Raw genomic sequence first — 13964 nt, 5'->3', positions numbered from 1 at the left:
TGAGAGGCAGACAGACATGCAGGCAAGCAGGCATGCGGGCGGACAGACAGAGATGGAGACAGACAGACAGGCGGACAGAAGGTGCTGTGTAGTATTACAGTCAGTCCATCTGTTGCCACTGCCCTGGCACATTTGGCTATAAGTGCATTCTCACACTCGTGCTTGGGAGAAGCAGGCCGTGGTAAATGCTTTAGCCTAGCATGACAGCATCTGTACATGCGCACACACAACACGCGAATGTCATGAAGACATTGAGACTAGTATTAGTAAAAACATGGAGTCCAGCCAATGTTGGTCCTCCATTCGGAGCTTAATACAAATTAGATGACAGCAGAGATTAAACGGTTGTAGATTTGAGGTTTGATGGGACATCGCTATGACGATAATGAAATGAAAGTTGATATGATTGCATGATTTACTGCGGAAGCTACAAGCAGATGGCACATTCATATTTTCTATATCTGGGAGCAAAGGAGGGTATACATAACTGGAAATGATTTGGCAACACAGTACTCCACCTCACTCTATCTCCGCCACCTTCTCCCCATTTGTTCTCCTTTTTTAGGCATTCCTATCCCCTGCTTCTGCATTCTTCCTCCCCTCCGATCCCCTCTCCCACTTCCCCTCGCTCTGCTTCTCATCTCTCTCATCCAAATTCTTTCTGCTCATAATCACATGGCATACTCCACTCCTACTCTCCCACCTCCAACACCCCGTTTCCACCTCCTTCTCATCTGCTACTTCCCCCCCCCCCCCCCACCCTCATGACTCCTCCTCCCCCCGGCCTCCTCAAAAACCCCGACCCCACCATCTCCTCAGCCGTCACCTCCTCGACTCCCCCCTGTTCACCCCCGCCCCCAGCCTCCGTCCCAACCGTCACCCCTCACCCAGCCACCACCTCCCGCTCCCCCTACCTGTCTGAAGAGGAGCTCCCGCTCCTCCTGCTCCTGGGTGTCCAGGGGCTCCTGCTTGACGACCAGGCCCCGCTGCTCCTGCTGGCCCGGGCCCAGGGAGGAGGTGCTGCCGGGGTGGTGGTTGGTCGGGGGCGAGGAGGAGGAGCTGGCGGGCGAGACGGAGGAGAGCCCCTGGTGCTCCCGGAGCTCCTCCTCCGTCTCCTCGGGATGGCTCTGGTGCTGGCGGGAAGAGGAGGAGGAGGAGGAGGAGGAGGAGGAGGGCTGCTCGCTGGGCTTAGTCATCATCTGGAGGAGGAGGAGGAGGAGAGGAGGTCAGAGGAGAGACGTGTGTATCCTATGGATGGTGGGTTGGTCTGTGGGGTAACCTTGAGGGCTTGCTATAGTGCACGTGGTGGCACCACATGCACTTTTCTTGAGACAGACATTTAGTAGCAGCTAACCGACCAGAGCAGGAGCACCCCTCATCCATTTGGGTTTGGTGAACCTGACTTCATAAGCAATCCTTCAGGCATAATAAACAGCATTGGGATTCTTTTGTTTTAACCACAAATAAGGAAACTTGACCTCCTAACAAGAGTAAATATCTTCTTATGAGAGCAGGCCAGCTCTTTCAAAAATAAATATGAACGATATGAAACATCAAGATAAGAGCAGAGGCAAAATTAAAACATGAAGGTAGATATTTCCTGAGATACCAGCAGTGAGGAGAGGGGTGTGTGTGTGTGTGTGTGTGTGTGTGTGTGTGTGTGTGTGTGTGTGTGTGTGTGTGTGTAGGGGGGAGGGAGGCTTATTACAGGAATTCTGTTGTGGCAGCGGGTAGTCTTTATCGCAACGGCAATGACCGGAGAGAAACACACACACACACACACACACACACACAACCTTGGTGTCTAAGGTCATCGATGTAGTGGCCGCTGTTTGCAGATGGGGCTCACACATACGCACACCTCAAACACTGACAGAAACACACGCACACAAACTAGCAATGAGAGACACAAACACACACAGGCGCGCTAAAATACACATGCCAACACACACACACACACACACACTGAGACATTTACACACACATCCACATAAAACACACACACGAACACACACACACACAGACACACACAGAGCTGTCTGGCAGGTGGCCCAGAGAAGCGTGCATTGACGTCAGAGAGCAGACTCTCGCCTCATTCCTGTCCTTCTTCAAACAAACCCTCCCTCCCCGCCCTCCACCTCTTTCTCTCCCTTTCTCTCATTTGCTTTTCTTCCTTTCTGCTCTGTCCATCTCTCCTTTTCTCACAGAGGAAATACTTTCTGGGACATGAAGCGTGGGAAGAGAGGGAGAGAGACACTCAAGACGTATCTGTTTTGGTGGTTAGAGAGAGAGAGAGAGAGAGAGAGAGAGAGAGAGAGAGACAGACAGACAGCACTGCAGTGTAAACAAACATATTCCGTTTCTAGTGCTTGTCACTGTCTTCTTATTGTTAAAGCTTTTCAGACACACACACACGCACACGCACACACATACACACACACACACACACACACTTCGAAGGCCGTTTTCCAAATGGAAAGGAGGACGTTTTAAAGTGTAAGGGGAACACTAACGTTTCACTTTAACTGCACCTTTCCACTGCTGCTTAAAAATGATCTTGGGATTATAAAAACAGGACCATACAAGCCTTCTCTTCAGATTTATGATCGCTGGTTCCCACAACGTTGGCACAGTATAACACAGCCCCAGTCCGTTTTCCTAACCTCGCTGGCACCCAGGGTCAGAACTGAAGTCAGGCAGTTTGATCGCGCTTCTCCTTCGGATGCCAGCAAGTCCTTAACACTCTGGAAATGACCAAGAAGCCAAAACAGAGGCTTCATATTTACTGGTAACTGTGGTTACCTCTAAATAACAACAACTAACCCCATATATAAATAATTGCATTATATGTTGAAAATATGTGATACTATATGCAAGTTGGACTGTGTGGCCAAAATGAACTCAACCATGAAAACATCAATTATAACAGCACAAGCGCATGCACCTCATACTTCAAATTTAATTCTATATCTTGTTTTCTTTTCTGCATTACCACCAATATGTGTTTTGTGTTCTTATAGTTCTTGGATTACCCTTGCCTCGGTTAAGGACTTTCACAGAATTCACAGAAATCCCGTTTGGTACAGCACATCCGACACTAAAATAGCCTTTACACCGAAATCCAACGGGCTTACGAACACACTTTCAAGGCTGGTGGCCTTTGGCCTTTTTCTGTCCCTCTCCAAACAAACAGCATATAATCGACCAGTAGAAGATAGCGTAGAACTCAATCTAAAGATAGACACACACATCGGACACACACATAGACACACACATGTAGTTACAACACATGTAACTACCTAAATTGTAGTGCATATCGTGTAGACATTTGACATATTTAGTTGTTTGTGTTGTTACCAAGGATCTGAGGTCTAGCATGCAGATGTAGGGCTAAAGCCCGGGAGCATTAGGTCATAACCAGAGATGTTCAGGGGATTATTCCAGATTATCCAGACCAGCTCCAGTGTAATCTCATAGAGAATGACACGCCATCCCGCGCCCACCGCTGTGCTTTTATACACTGGACCTTTCTGTACCGCCACACATGATGGCCGTTAGCGAACCCATAGGAAACTGTATTTTTGACCTTTTATCTTTTTTTTTTTTATTATATCCTGCAATGTTGATTTCCTGCATTTCCATATTTTGTACACCACAACAAATTACTTAAGTTGAAGTAATATGTTAAAGCTCTCTGGGCGATAAAACCCTTTTGGATTTTTGAAAGACATCAGCGCCATAATGAAGGCCATAAAGACAGTTGACAAGAACTCCCTCATTCCCAGGGACGTTAACATTTGAAGCAAAATAAAACGTTGTTCTGCACTTAAACTCATTGCCCCCGGCTATTGTTATTGACTAGCATTGGATAACATCAAAGACGCTGTTTATGTATGTTTATAAATAATCTGAACTCCAAACGCATAACAAGAAAAAACAATAACCATAAAATATAACCTAAGATGTGCTTTTTCAGGGGTTTAACAGAAGTGATTCTGAAATAATTTTGAGGCTTAAGCTTTGGACAAAAAACTACTTGAGTGGTGAAATATCCTCACAATCCACTATGACACTAACTGAGTCTAATCCAGATGAAATGTCACCGGATACGTGCACGCTCCTGAAGCCCAGTGACGCCATGCACACTATATATTCCCCCGCTTGTCAATTATCGTGTATTGCTGCGCATCGTCCCTAATGATCCAACACTCCGGCACACATACACACCGTCATGCTTCCTGTGTGGCCATATAAGGAGTCAGCTTCCTCCACTGTGTCGTTGCCGAGGCGACAAGGAACACACAGCCACGCACGCACAGACACACACACACACACAGGTTTCTCAGAAATAGACAAAGTGGATTCTCTCTCTCTCTCTCTCTCTCTCTCTCTGTCGCGCTATGTTTGTACGCACGCACAGTCAAATATACAATTATTTCAACCCACTCGCCCATACATACACGTTCTCACAGCCTTGTCCCTCCAACCTACACACAGATAAACGAAGACTCTCCCACACACACGCACACCTAAGGACCCACGCACAAGCATACGCACGCACACACAGCCCCAGCCATCCACCCACAGCCACCCTAGCCCACCTTGTTGATGATGTGTTGCTGCTGGAACTGCTGCTTGTGTTTCTCCAGGAACTGCTGGTGCTGCTGCTGGACCACCAGCTGCTGCAGAGCCTGGGCTGGCCCGGGCTGCTGCTGGGGCAGGGGGGCCGACTGGGTGCGTCCCAGGGGCCGGTGGCCCCGTGCCAGCTTGGACACGGAGGGCGAGGGCAGGGGGAGTCCTGGGGGATGGGGATGGGAAGGGGTGCCAGACACAGGGGTGTTAATAAGCAGCCGGAGGTGGTGACTGTTTACAGGAAAAGGTGAGGAAAAGTGCTGTTTACTATCAGTTGTAATTTGGCGGAGCATACACTCTCAATTGGAGTAGAGCTGCTCTCGCCTCGGGAGACCATCCGGATATTCAAGTGTGCGTTCGGCAATGAATATCAGTCTGACCTCGGCTGGTCAGCTATTGATTTCCAAATATGGACGCGGGCAGCCTTGCATTGTTAAAAAAGCGCAGCCAATCAGATGGTAGGCTAAGTGACGCTCTTTCTCCCCTTTGCTCTGGCCGGTAGATTTGTTTTCCCTGCGTTGGTTCGTTGGTTCGAGTACGAATACAATTGTGAGAGGAACTATAATTTGCCCTGAAAATATCGCTCCACAAAAGGTTGTCTTATTGTGGTGTGTTGTGTGAGGGGACATCCAGCCCGAGGTGACAGTGTGTCTGGGTGCTCTGACGGGTTGGGTGGTCGGGGCGGGCAGGTCGGCCAGATGGCTAGCCCAGCAGATGACAGGAGAGGCTGCCGGTTGTGTAACGATGACGCACAGGCCAAAGACGACCAGAAAATGTATTTTAAAAACAAAGAGAGTTCACACACTCGAGTCAAAACTCCTCACACAAACTTGAGTTTGACAAAACAAATTCACTTAAGCCTCAATCGAATCTTTGATGTTTCTTAATCATTTATATCATGCAAAACTATCGCAGGAAGCTCATTGTTTAGAATCAAATGGATTTGCTGTACTATAATCAATGGCATGTGGTTGTTAATAAGGTTCTCAGTATAAGTATGAGTATAATTACTTTCGCTTGACTAACATTGGAAAGGGAAAACGCTACGTTTACCCATAACCTGCTACATAAACTACGAGTTTGTAGCACAAAGGTTAAGCTTATGCAACAGAGGCTTGTTTAACAAAGGCTAATGTAACAGAGGCTAATGAAATAGGAGCTATTGGAGGCTAACGTAAAATGAGCTAGTGTAACTTAAGCTATTGTAACAGAAGTTAATGTAACGACTGTAAAGACTAGTTACTAAAATGCCAATGGAACAGATGCTACTGAAACAGGTTCGCTTAACAGGTGCTAGTCTAACAGAGGTTTCTATACCAGTCTAGGTAAACGGATGTTAATGCTACAGATGCTACTTTAATCAGGCTAGTCATGTAAGAGGCTAGTTGAAACAGACTAGTGGAACAGACGGTGAATGTACTGACCTAGTGGGTTGTGGGCCTGCTCCAGTAGGACCATGTGTTGGAGGAGGGGGTTGTGGGAGACGCCAGGCACCCCAGCCCCTTCCAGGTAGGCCGGCATGTGAGTGCCGGGCCGGAACGGCGGAGACAACGGGATCCCGTGCTGTAACCCTTGCAACGCCAGCCGGCTCTCTCCGTCCTGACGGACTGACAGTAACTGGGAATGGAACAGGGACAGGATTAGCAACGCATGGACAGATGTCTACAATATTAAAGAGCAAACCCACTCTTCTCAACACCTTTAGACATTTCATAAAATAATTTAAAAAAAAACCTTTTCCTGTGAAATGTGAAAAAATAATGTACTTCGCTGCAATGTACCACTCTTTATCGTACATGGACATATCACTTGTCAACCCCCAATCTCAAATATTTTTGAGAAGGTCATAAAATGTAATAAAATTTTGAGGTCATAAAATGTATCGGGCGACCCTTGAAAGAGAAATTCCAGGGCCCCAATAAATGCTTTCGTGCCACATGTTGAGAACCCCCCTGCTGAAGCAGGCAGTGTGTTTACATGGGATAGCTTGATAGGATTAAGCCATGTACCGACTTGCCACGCGAACAGACAGCGGTCACTTGTCTGAGTATATATGCCGAACAGAGAAATCGGATAAATGGCCGGAGCACGGCTTATTCCGCTGCGCTATGTGGCACTGTGCCCCTTTGAACAAGTAGTTATAGAGCCACTTCTGGTTGACCTATACCTCACAGCAACAACAAACTATCTGACGACATTCAACTTATTGTTTAATTCACATGCACTCAGTTAAGCATGAACCGGACGTCTGCGTCCGTCCAGATGTGAGTTGTTGATTTTGTCGAAGCCATGTGTCGTTCCGGCAACAACACTGCTAGTTATTATGTTGTCTCCTTCCAGCGGAAATTCTCAAGGGTGTGCAGAACGTGAAATCCAATTACGATACGATGGCTTGGTATACATGCAGTTAGTTTGCAGGCTATGAACAACTTATCTAGGTGTTCTTTTCCGATTATGAGATGTCCGTTATGGTCCGATTTTGGTCCGATGTCGGTCGGACTAAGATGTTTACATGCATTTTCAAAATCCAAACAGTGTCTGATACCATCACAAATTTGAATATCTAGCATCATGTAGCCCCACTGACTGACAGCACGGGCATCGATAGCGTTGTGGATGATGAACTCACGCTGCTGGCCGGGCTGGTGGCTGGCAGGCCCAGGGTGATGTTGGGCAGTGAGGGGGAGGTGTACAGAGACAGCTGGCTCACAGAGCCATCTCTGGCCGCCAGCCTCTGGAGCAGGGATACCTGGGAGTCAAACAGAGAGCGCAGATGAGGATACACCTCTTTAGTGAGTGATGTGCCCCTCCATCAATCTCCACGCACTTAAGAGTAAGACGTGTGTATAGAAGGTTTGGCGAGACCACTGTTCGATATATCGTGCTATTATGCCCAGACACACACACACACACACACACACACACATAGACAGACACACACAGACACAAACACGGTTCGAAGAGGAGGGTTAGCAAGTCGGTTCGATTTCAGAGGACACGAGCGGGGAAGACTGAAGTATGTTCCACCTCCAGTCAATACAAGGACATCAATACACTGTTCAATAGGCAGACTCCTCTATAGTGTGGCCTATGCTCCACTCGTGGTCGGCACACATTAACACAAGAGCACACAAACATCTCCCTTCATCAATCAGGTCATGTTCGTCAGTTGCACTACCGTTTTTTCTTTCCACCCTATCCATGAACAATAACATTTTGTGTTTTTTTTAGTAGACGGTTTTATTATGATTGCAATGCGGTTTTGTAAACCACTTTTCAAGCAACTTGTATCTTCTTTGAAACTGTTTTAATGGAAAAGTGCTATTCAAATATACGTTTCATTTATATATTATGAATGCACACACACACACACACACACACACACACATAACACACACACACACACACACACACACACACAGAGTTGTGTTGGTGGTTACCTCACACGGGCTGCTAGAAATGGGCAGTCCGTTCTCGTGGGGGATGTTACTGGAGCTGTTGTTGGGGGAGGAAGGTCCGGATCCAGGGGCGCTGTTACACGCTGATTCTAGAGGAGAAGAAGAGAATGATCTGTTACACGCTGATTCTAGAGGAGAAGAAGAAAATGATCTGTTACACACAGACTCTAGGAGGAGAAGAGAATGACCTGTTAGAAACAGATACTATAAGAGAAGAAGAAAGATCGGTTACTCGTTTCTTTAAAGGAGAAGAAGAGAATGATCTGTTACAAACAGATGCTACCGGAGAAGAAGAGAGATCTTTTAAACTGTTTCTCTACATTGCACTGTAGGACTGTCCTAGTCAGGAAACATCCTAACTAGGTGGACAGGTTTAGCAGCCACTCAAGGAAGCTCAGATCATCAGTTGTCCGCCTCATCTCTTAAATAAACCTCAGGTAAGGTGCCCCATCTCACCGGCCATGTCCAGGGAGCGCTTCTTGGCGGTGGTGATGGCGCCGTCCTTCCTGCGGAGCAGAGGGCTGCTGCGCCTCTCCGTCACTTTCTGCTTCAACCGGGACCGCAGCTTCAGGTTGGGCTCCGACGCTGAGGAGGAGAGAGAGATCATTTAGAAAAAATATCGATTAATGTAAAATATATAAATACAATTATATATATATGTATATATATATATATAGACCGCAGCTTCAGGTTGGGCTCCGACGCTGAGGAGGAGAGAGAGATCATTTAGAAAAAATATTGATTCATGTAAAATATATAAATACAAATATATATATATATGTATATATATATATATATATATATATATATATATATATATATATATATATATATATATATATATATATATATATATATATAGACCACAGCTTCAGGTTGGGCTCCGACGCTGAGGAGGAGAGAGAGATCATTTAGAAAAAATATCGATTAATGTAAAATATATAAATACAAATATATATATATGTATATCTATATATATATATATATATATAGACCACAGCTTCAGGTTGGGCACCGACGCTAATGAGGTGATATAAATAAAATTAATATAAAATATATCAATAATTATATAAACGCATGTATATGTACACTTCAGCTTCGTGTTGGGCTAAAACGCTGAGGAACACAAGGAGACCTAGAATACATATAATATACCAAATAATTTCTCAGACTATAATATACAATTTAATGCTGCTATATAAACATAGAGTCGGCTTGGCTTACAGGATAAGGAAGCTACCCAGAATGCACCAGTCAGAGGTTTACTGTAAAATGTATTCCTTAGCGAAGATCAAATGTTATTATTATGTCCTCATTATGTCCTCCAATATATTATGTCCACATTATGTCCTCCAATACATTATGTCCTGATAAACATTCTGTCCTTATTATGTCTTACAATACATTTCATCCACATTAAGTCTTCTGATACATTTTGTCCTGATTAATTCCTCCGATACATTATGTCCCCATTAAGTCCTCCAATACATTTTGTCCTCATTATGTCCTCCAATACAACATGCCCTGATTAAGTACTCCAATACATTTTGTCCTCATTATGTCTTCCGATACATTATGTTCTCCCAAACTCACAAAACGCTGCAATGCACATCAGACAAACAAGCCCCCCGCCCGCCCTCTAGCCGACACATGCACCTGATTAAAACCAATCAACGTGTTGAAAAGTGTGTTCTCTCGCGTGACACTGCTCCTTGTGCTGGGGTGGACGCCGAGGGGGCCCGACCATGTATCTGTGATCATGTCACCCGGTCCCTGCCAGCTGGCAGCTGCGATTGGACGACCTGCGGGTTAATGACACCGCCACCACCGCAGTCCAATAACGAAGCCGCAATTAGAAAATACATTTGTGTGCCTGTTCTGTGTGTGTTTGTGTTGCAGTCTATACTGTGTTGGTGTTGGGGTACAAACAAACAAGTCTGTTATCGATGTCCAAGAATAGAGGTGGCAGGGAGGGCAGGGGAGGAGGAAGAGGGGGAACGTTGGACGGTGGAGAGAGGAGGGGAGAGGGGGGGGGGAGCAGAGAGTTGGGTAGCAGAGCTCTGGAGGAGGTCAGAGGAGAATGATGAGGAGGAGAGCGAGAGGAGAAAGAATGACAAGGAGGGGGAAGTAGAGGAGGAGAAAGATGAGGAGGATGGGGAAGAGGAGGAGGAGAAAGATGTGGAGGAGAGGGGAAAAGAGAAAAGGAGGGGTGGGGTGAAAGAGAGGAGGACGAGGAGAAGGAGATTAGGAGGGCCATGCTCTGGGAACCTCCTCAGGTCAGGCAGAGGACCACAGCCCCCACCCCACCCGCCATTGAGAATGCAGACACAAACAGCTCTTATTCTCTCACCGCTCACATGTTTCCGGTTTCAGCCACTTGGTCCTTGCTAGCTAGCTCGGGATGAACTGCGCGTGACCCCAACACTGGATTCACATGCTCAGGTCGGAGTGCGGCTCACGCTAACCTCATTAGCCGCCCCGGTGGTGGAGGAAAATATTTGTCCACAGCCCAAAAACTCAGCTAGCCTCACGTACCAATGAATGCTAATCAGGCGAATGCCACGCCTGGCTTCATGCACTCTAGCAACACGCTACCGTTTACTTCTCGTGTACATATTATATATTCAATTTTTTTAATGTATTTCTACTGTCCTGTACTTGCTGCTGTTGTTACACAGCATTTCCATTCCGGGATTAGAAAAGTATAATCTTAATGGTGGCTTGGAAGTGGTTAGACTGCGCTAAACCCACTCCTGTATGCTTGAGAGTGTTGACTGATAAGTCATCAACCCCTGATATCAACCATATGAAGTGGGCGTAGGGGACGGACATTTAGCTCTATATATTGTTCCCAAGGCCAAGGGATCATAGTTTATTTGCTAAATAAATCAGAGCGTGTGTGTGTGTGTGTGTTTTAGCCACAGGGCTGTTCACCTTGGACTGTGACTTTGACAGGTGTTAACTGTATCCAGGCAGAGAAATGACAAGCCGGTGTGCATGCTGACACACACACACACACACACACACACACACACACACACACACACACACACACACACACACACACACACACACACACACACACACACACACAGTGGAGGCCACAGGCCGGTGTTTTGCTGACACTGGTCGTTTTAGTTTAGCTCTCTCCTTCTCTCACCTCCACCCTCCTACCGTCTATCCAATTTACCACTTCTACCTCTGCCCTGCCGCTCTCCTCTCCGTCCACACCTCCTCTCGCTCTCTTCACGCTCCACTGCCCTCCCTCTTCCAAACCTCTCCCCCCCCACTCTCTCCTCTGAAGCATCTCTCAGTCTCCCCACCTCTTTAACCCTCTCTCTCTCCCATTCTCGCCCGTTTATCCCTCACTTTCCTTCCTCCCTAATCTCTCTCTCTGTCTCTCACCCCCCATCCCCTCTCTCTCTGCTTACTCTCCTCCCAAGAAGCGCAGCAGGTGCGCCCCATCCCACTACGACCTGTGAGTCCTGGTTCTGTACGTCGGTTATAATCACCCAGCATACCCTGGCCTACATCAACAGGCCCCAGCTGTAGCTGTGTCTACCACTCAGAACCCAAAGAACTGCTCACTGATGGCAGTTCAATTCCGCTCTGCCGGTTTAGAACTTAAACCGTAATTATTTGTTGGTACAGGGAGTTCTCTCTCTCTCTCTCTCTCTCTCTCTCCATCCGTCTGTACATGTCTATCAATAGCTCCCCCTCCCTCGCTCCGTCTCTCTCTCAATCTTATTCCATGACCCAGCGTGTTGTGTCCATCCGTACGCTTGCTATCCACAATAGCCAACCGCTAGCAATTAGCTAGCGTACTCGGTCCTGATTAGGGCCACTAAAGAGCCGCTTAATATTTCAGAGTGAGGACGTTCAGGAAGTGTTTCGTCCAATCTAAAACACATCGATCAGCTGCTCGCACCCTCTGATGGATGTGCAGCGGTCAAGAGACATACAAAGAGAGAGAGAGAGAGAGAGAGAGGGAGTGAAGGGGAGCATGAGAGGGGGAGGGAGGGAGAGAGGGAGGGAGAAGAGAGATTCATGGGAATCAATAGAGTAGTTTGTTGAAGCTCATCGAAAGCAAGCCTTGGCTTCCCAGAAACGTCATGTCCGGATGAATCTTTTATGTGACTTTATGGACCGACACACCAGACAGTACAACCGATAATAACCAAAAACAAGCACCACTCCCATAGACGCAGCCAGCCATGAGGCAAACCCAGATGAGTCTGTCCTTAATTCAGTTTAGACCTGCTCCCCTGTGTGTCCGCCGTGTAGGACATCTGCTGGTGTCAGACACAGACCCCGCACCGCACTACTTCTAAATCCCTGGCTATGGCCCTAACCACACCGTACAGAATAACAGATGATAATCTAACACAAACACACAGACAGTACTTGACGAAAGCAGATGGATGGATTTCTGGACAGACCATACTTGAGGAGAAGAGTCTCTGTGCTTGGTTGTTCTATTAAAAAGAGGCCAACGGAAAGAGGTCGGGACACAGAGTTGAACTCATTTATGATTAATGTGACTGTACTCAACATTGAAATGTAGAAGAATGCTTTAGGCGATGATAATTATGGATTGCATTTACATATAGCATTTGATCAGACCAATATAACGTCTGGACTTGCATCTCTTGATTTGCCTCTGTTATTCACAGAAATAGAAGGAGAGGAAAATGAGCGATCGTAGAGTGACTTCAAGCTAAACTGTAAGCAGTCAATTGGGATGTAATAGATGCCTATATTCATCTGAAACATAATCTTTATGGACGGGTGAGAGAAACGCCGCGATGAATTAAAGATAAGGAAAGAACAATTGAAAATGTCTATCCCTTTCTGCAAGTGTGAGTGTGTGAATCTGTGTGTGTGTGTGTGAGAGACCAAGAGAGGCCGCGATAGAGAGAACAAATGTACTTTAAATGTGAATGTGTGGGAGTGTGTGTAAGTGAGTGGGCGAGTGACTGAGTGAACGCTGGAGTGTATGTACATGCGTGCCTGTGTGTGCGTGCCTGTGCAGGCGGGCGTGCGTGACAGACATACAGTCAGACGGAGAGAGCGTGGCGGTGTACGTCATGTGGGCTCCATCCACTTCCTGTGTCGGTATTAAAGTGTCCCTCTGTGCTCCGCCATCACAAAGCCTCTTTGAGCGAGACAAGGAAACTGCGTTGGAGTGCCGCCAGCGCCCGGCGGTCCACACAAGAGGACGATTAACCCCATGGATCCACGTACGACACGGGGACCCACGCAGCGGGTCACCAATGAGAGCCACGTCACCCGTGACGACAACGGTCGCCGCAGTAACCGCCACGCTGCGAGACCACCGGCCTACCCAACTAACGGATCCTGATCTCTAACTTGATTACGCGTGGCTCGCTGTGCGTGCCCCCCCCCCCTGCCGGCACCAATCAACATCATCATCATCATCGCTTTCAAATCCCATCCCCAGGAGTGTGTGTGTGTGTGTGTGTGTGTGTTGAGCAGTATTATGTGACTTTGGATTTTAATATGTGTGTGGTCACATTCGTGTAGGACTCGGTGCGTGTGTGTGTACGTGCGAGACGAGTTTTACAAGTATGCAGGAGTCTACGCCCGTGTGTGTGTCTGTGTGTGTGTCTGACTGTGTGTATGTCTGTGCGCGTGTGTGCGTCCGTCGTGACCAAATCAATGTGTATGCAAATCTCACCAGCAATCCTCCTAATCTCCCCGCTCCACAAAACGCATCGAGCACAAGGCTTTTAGCTCTGCATGCAAACTCTCAGGCTACACCGGCTGCTTATCCAGACAAATGAACATGGAATCACATCTAATGGTCCCATTTACAACGTGTTCAGGGATGGTGTGTGTAGTCAAACGGAGCAG

At 47.1% G+C, this 13964-nt stretch overlaps 1 protein-coding gene across 5 annotated transcripts in view; it reads right to left on the bottom strand.

Annotated features, from left to right (window-relative positions):
* Positions 1-13964, bottom strand: part of hdac4 (histone deacetylase 4) — a 114004-nt gene that overhangs the window by 37976 nt on the left and 62064 nt on the right. For all 5 annotated transcript variants that reach the window (XM_079731994.1, XM_079731995.1, XM_079731996.1 and 2 more), the window contains 6 exons: positions 8547-8675; positions 8073-8179; positions 7262-7381; positions 6057-6249; positions 4602-4798; positions 915-1199 (listed from right to left, as the gene is read on the bottom strand). In XM_079731994.1, the coding sequence (XP_079588120.1) occupies positions 915-1199; positions 4602-4798; positions 6057-6249; positions 7262-7381; positions 8073-8179; positions 8547-8675 (1031 nt within the window). The remainder of the gene's footprint in view (positions 1-914; positions 1200-4601; positions 4799-6056; positions 6250-7261; positions 7382-8072; positions 8180-8546; positions 8676-13964) is intronic.

Source organism: Pollachius pollachius (assembly GCF_949987615.1).
Source record: "Pollachius pollachius genome assembly, chromosome: 3".
In the NCBI taxonomy this organism is placed as follows: Eukaryota; Metazoa; Chordata; class Actinopteri; order Gadiformes; family Gadidae; genus Pollachius; species Pollachius pollachius.
Note: the sequence above shows the minus strand (reverse complement) of the source record. Positions and strands in the feature narration are given on the sequence as shown.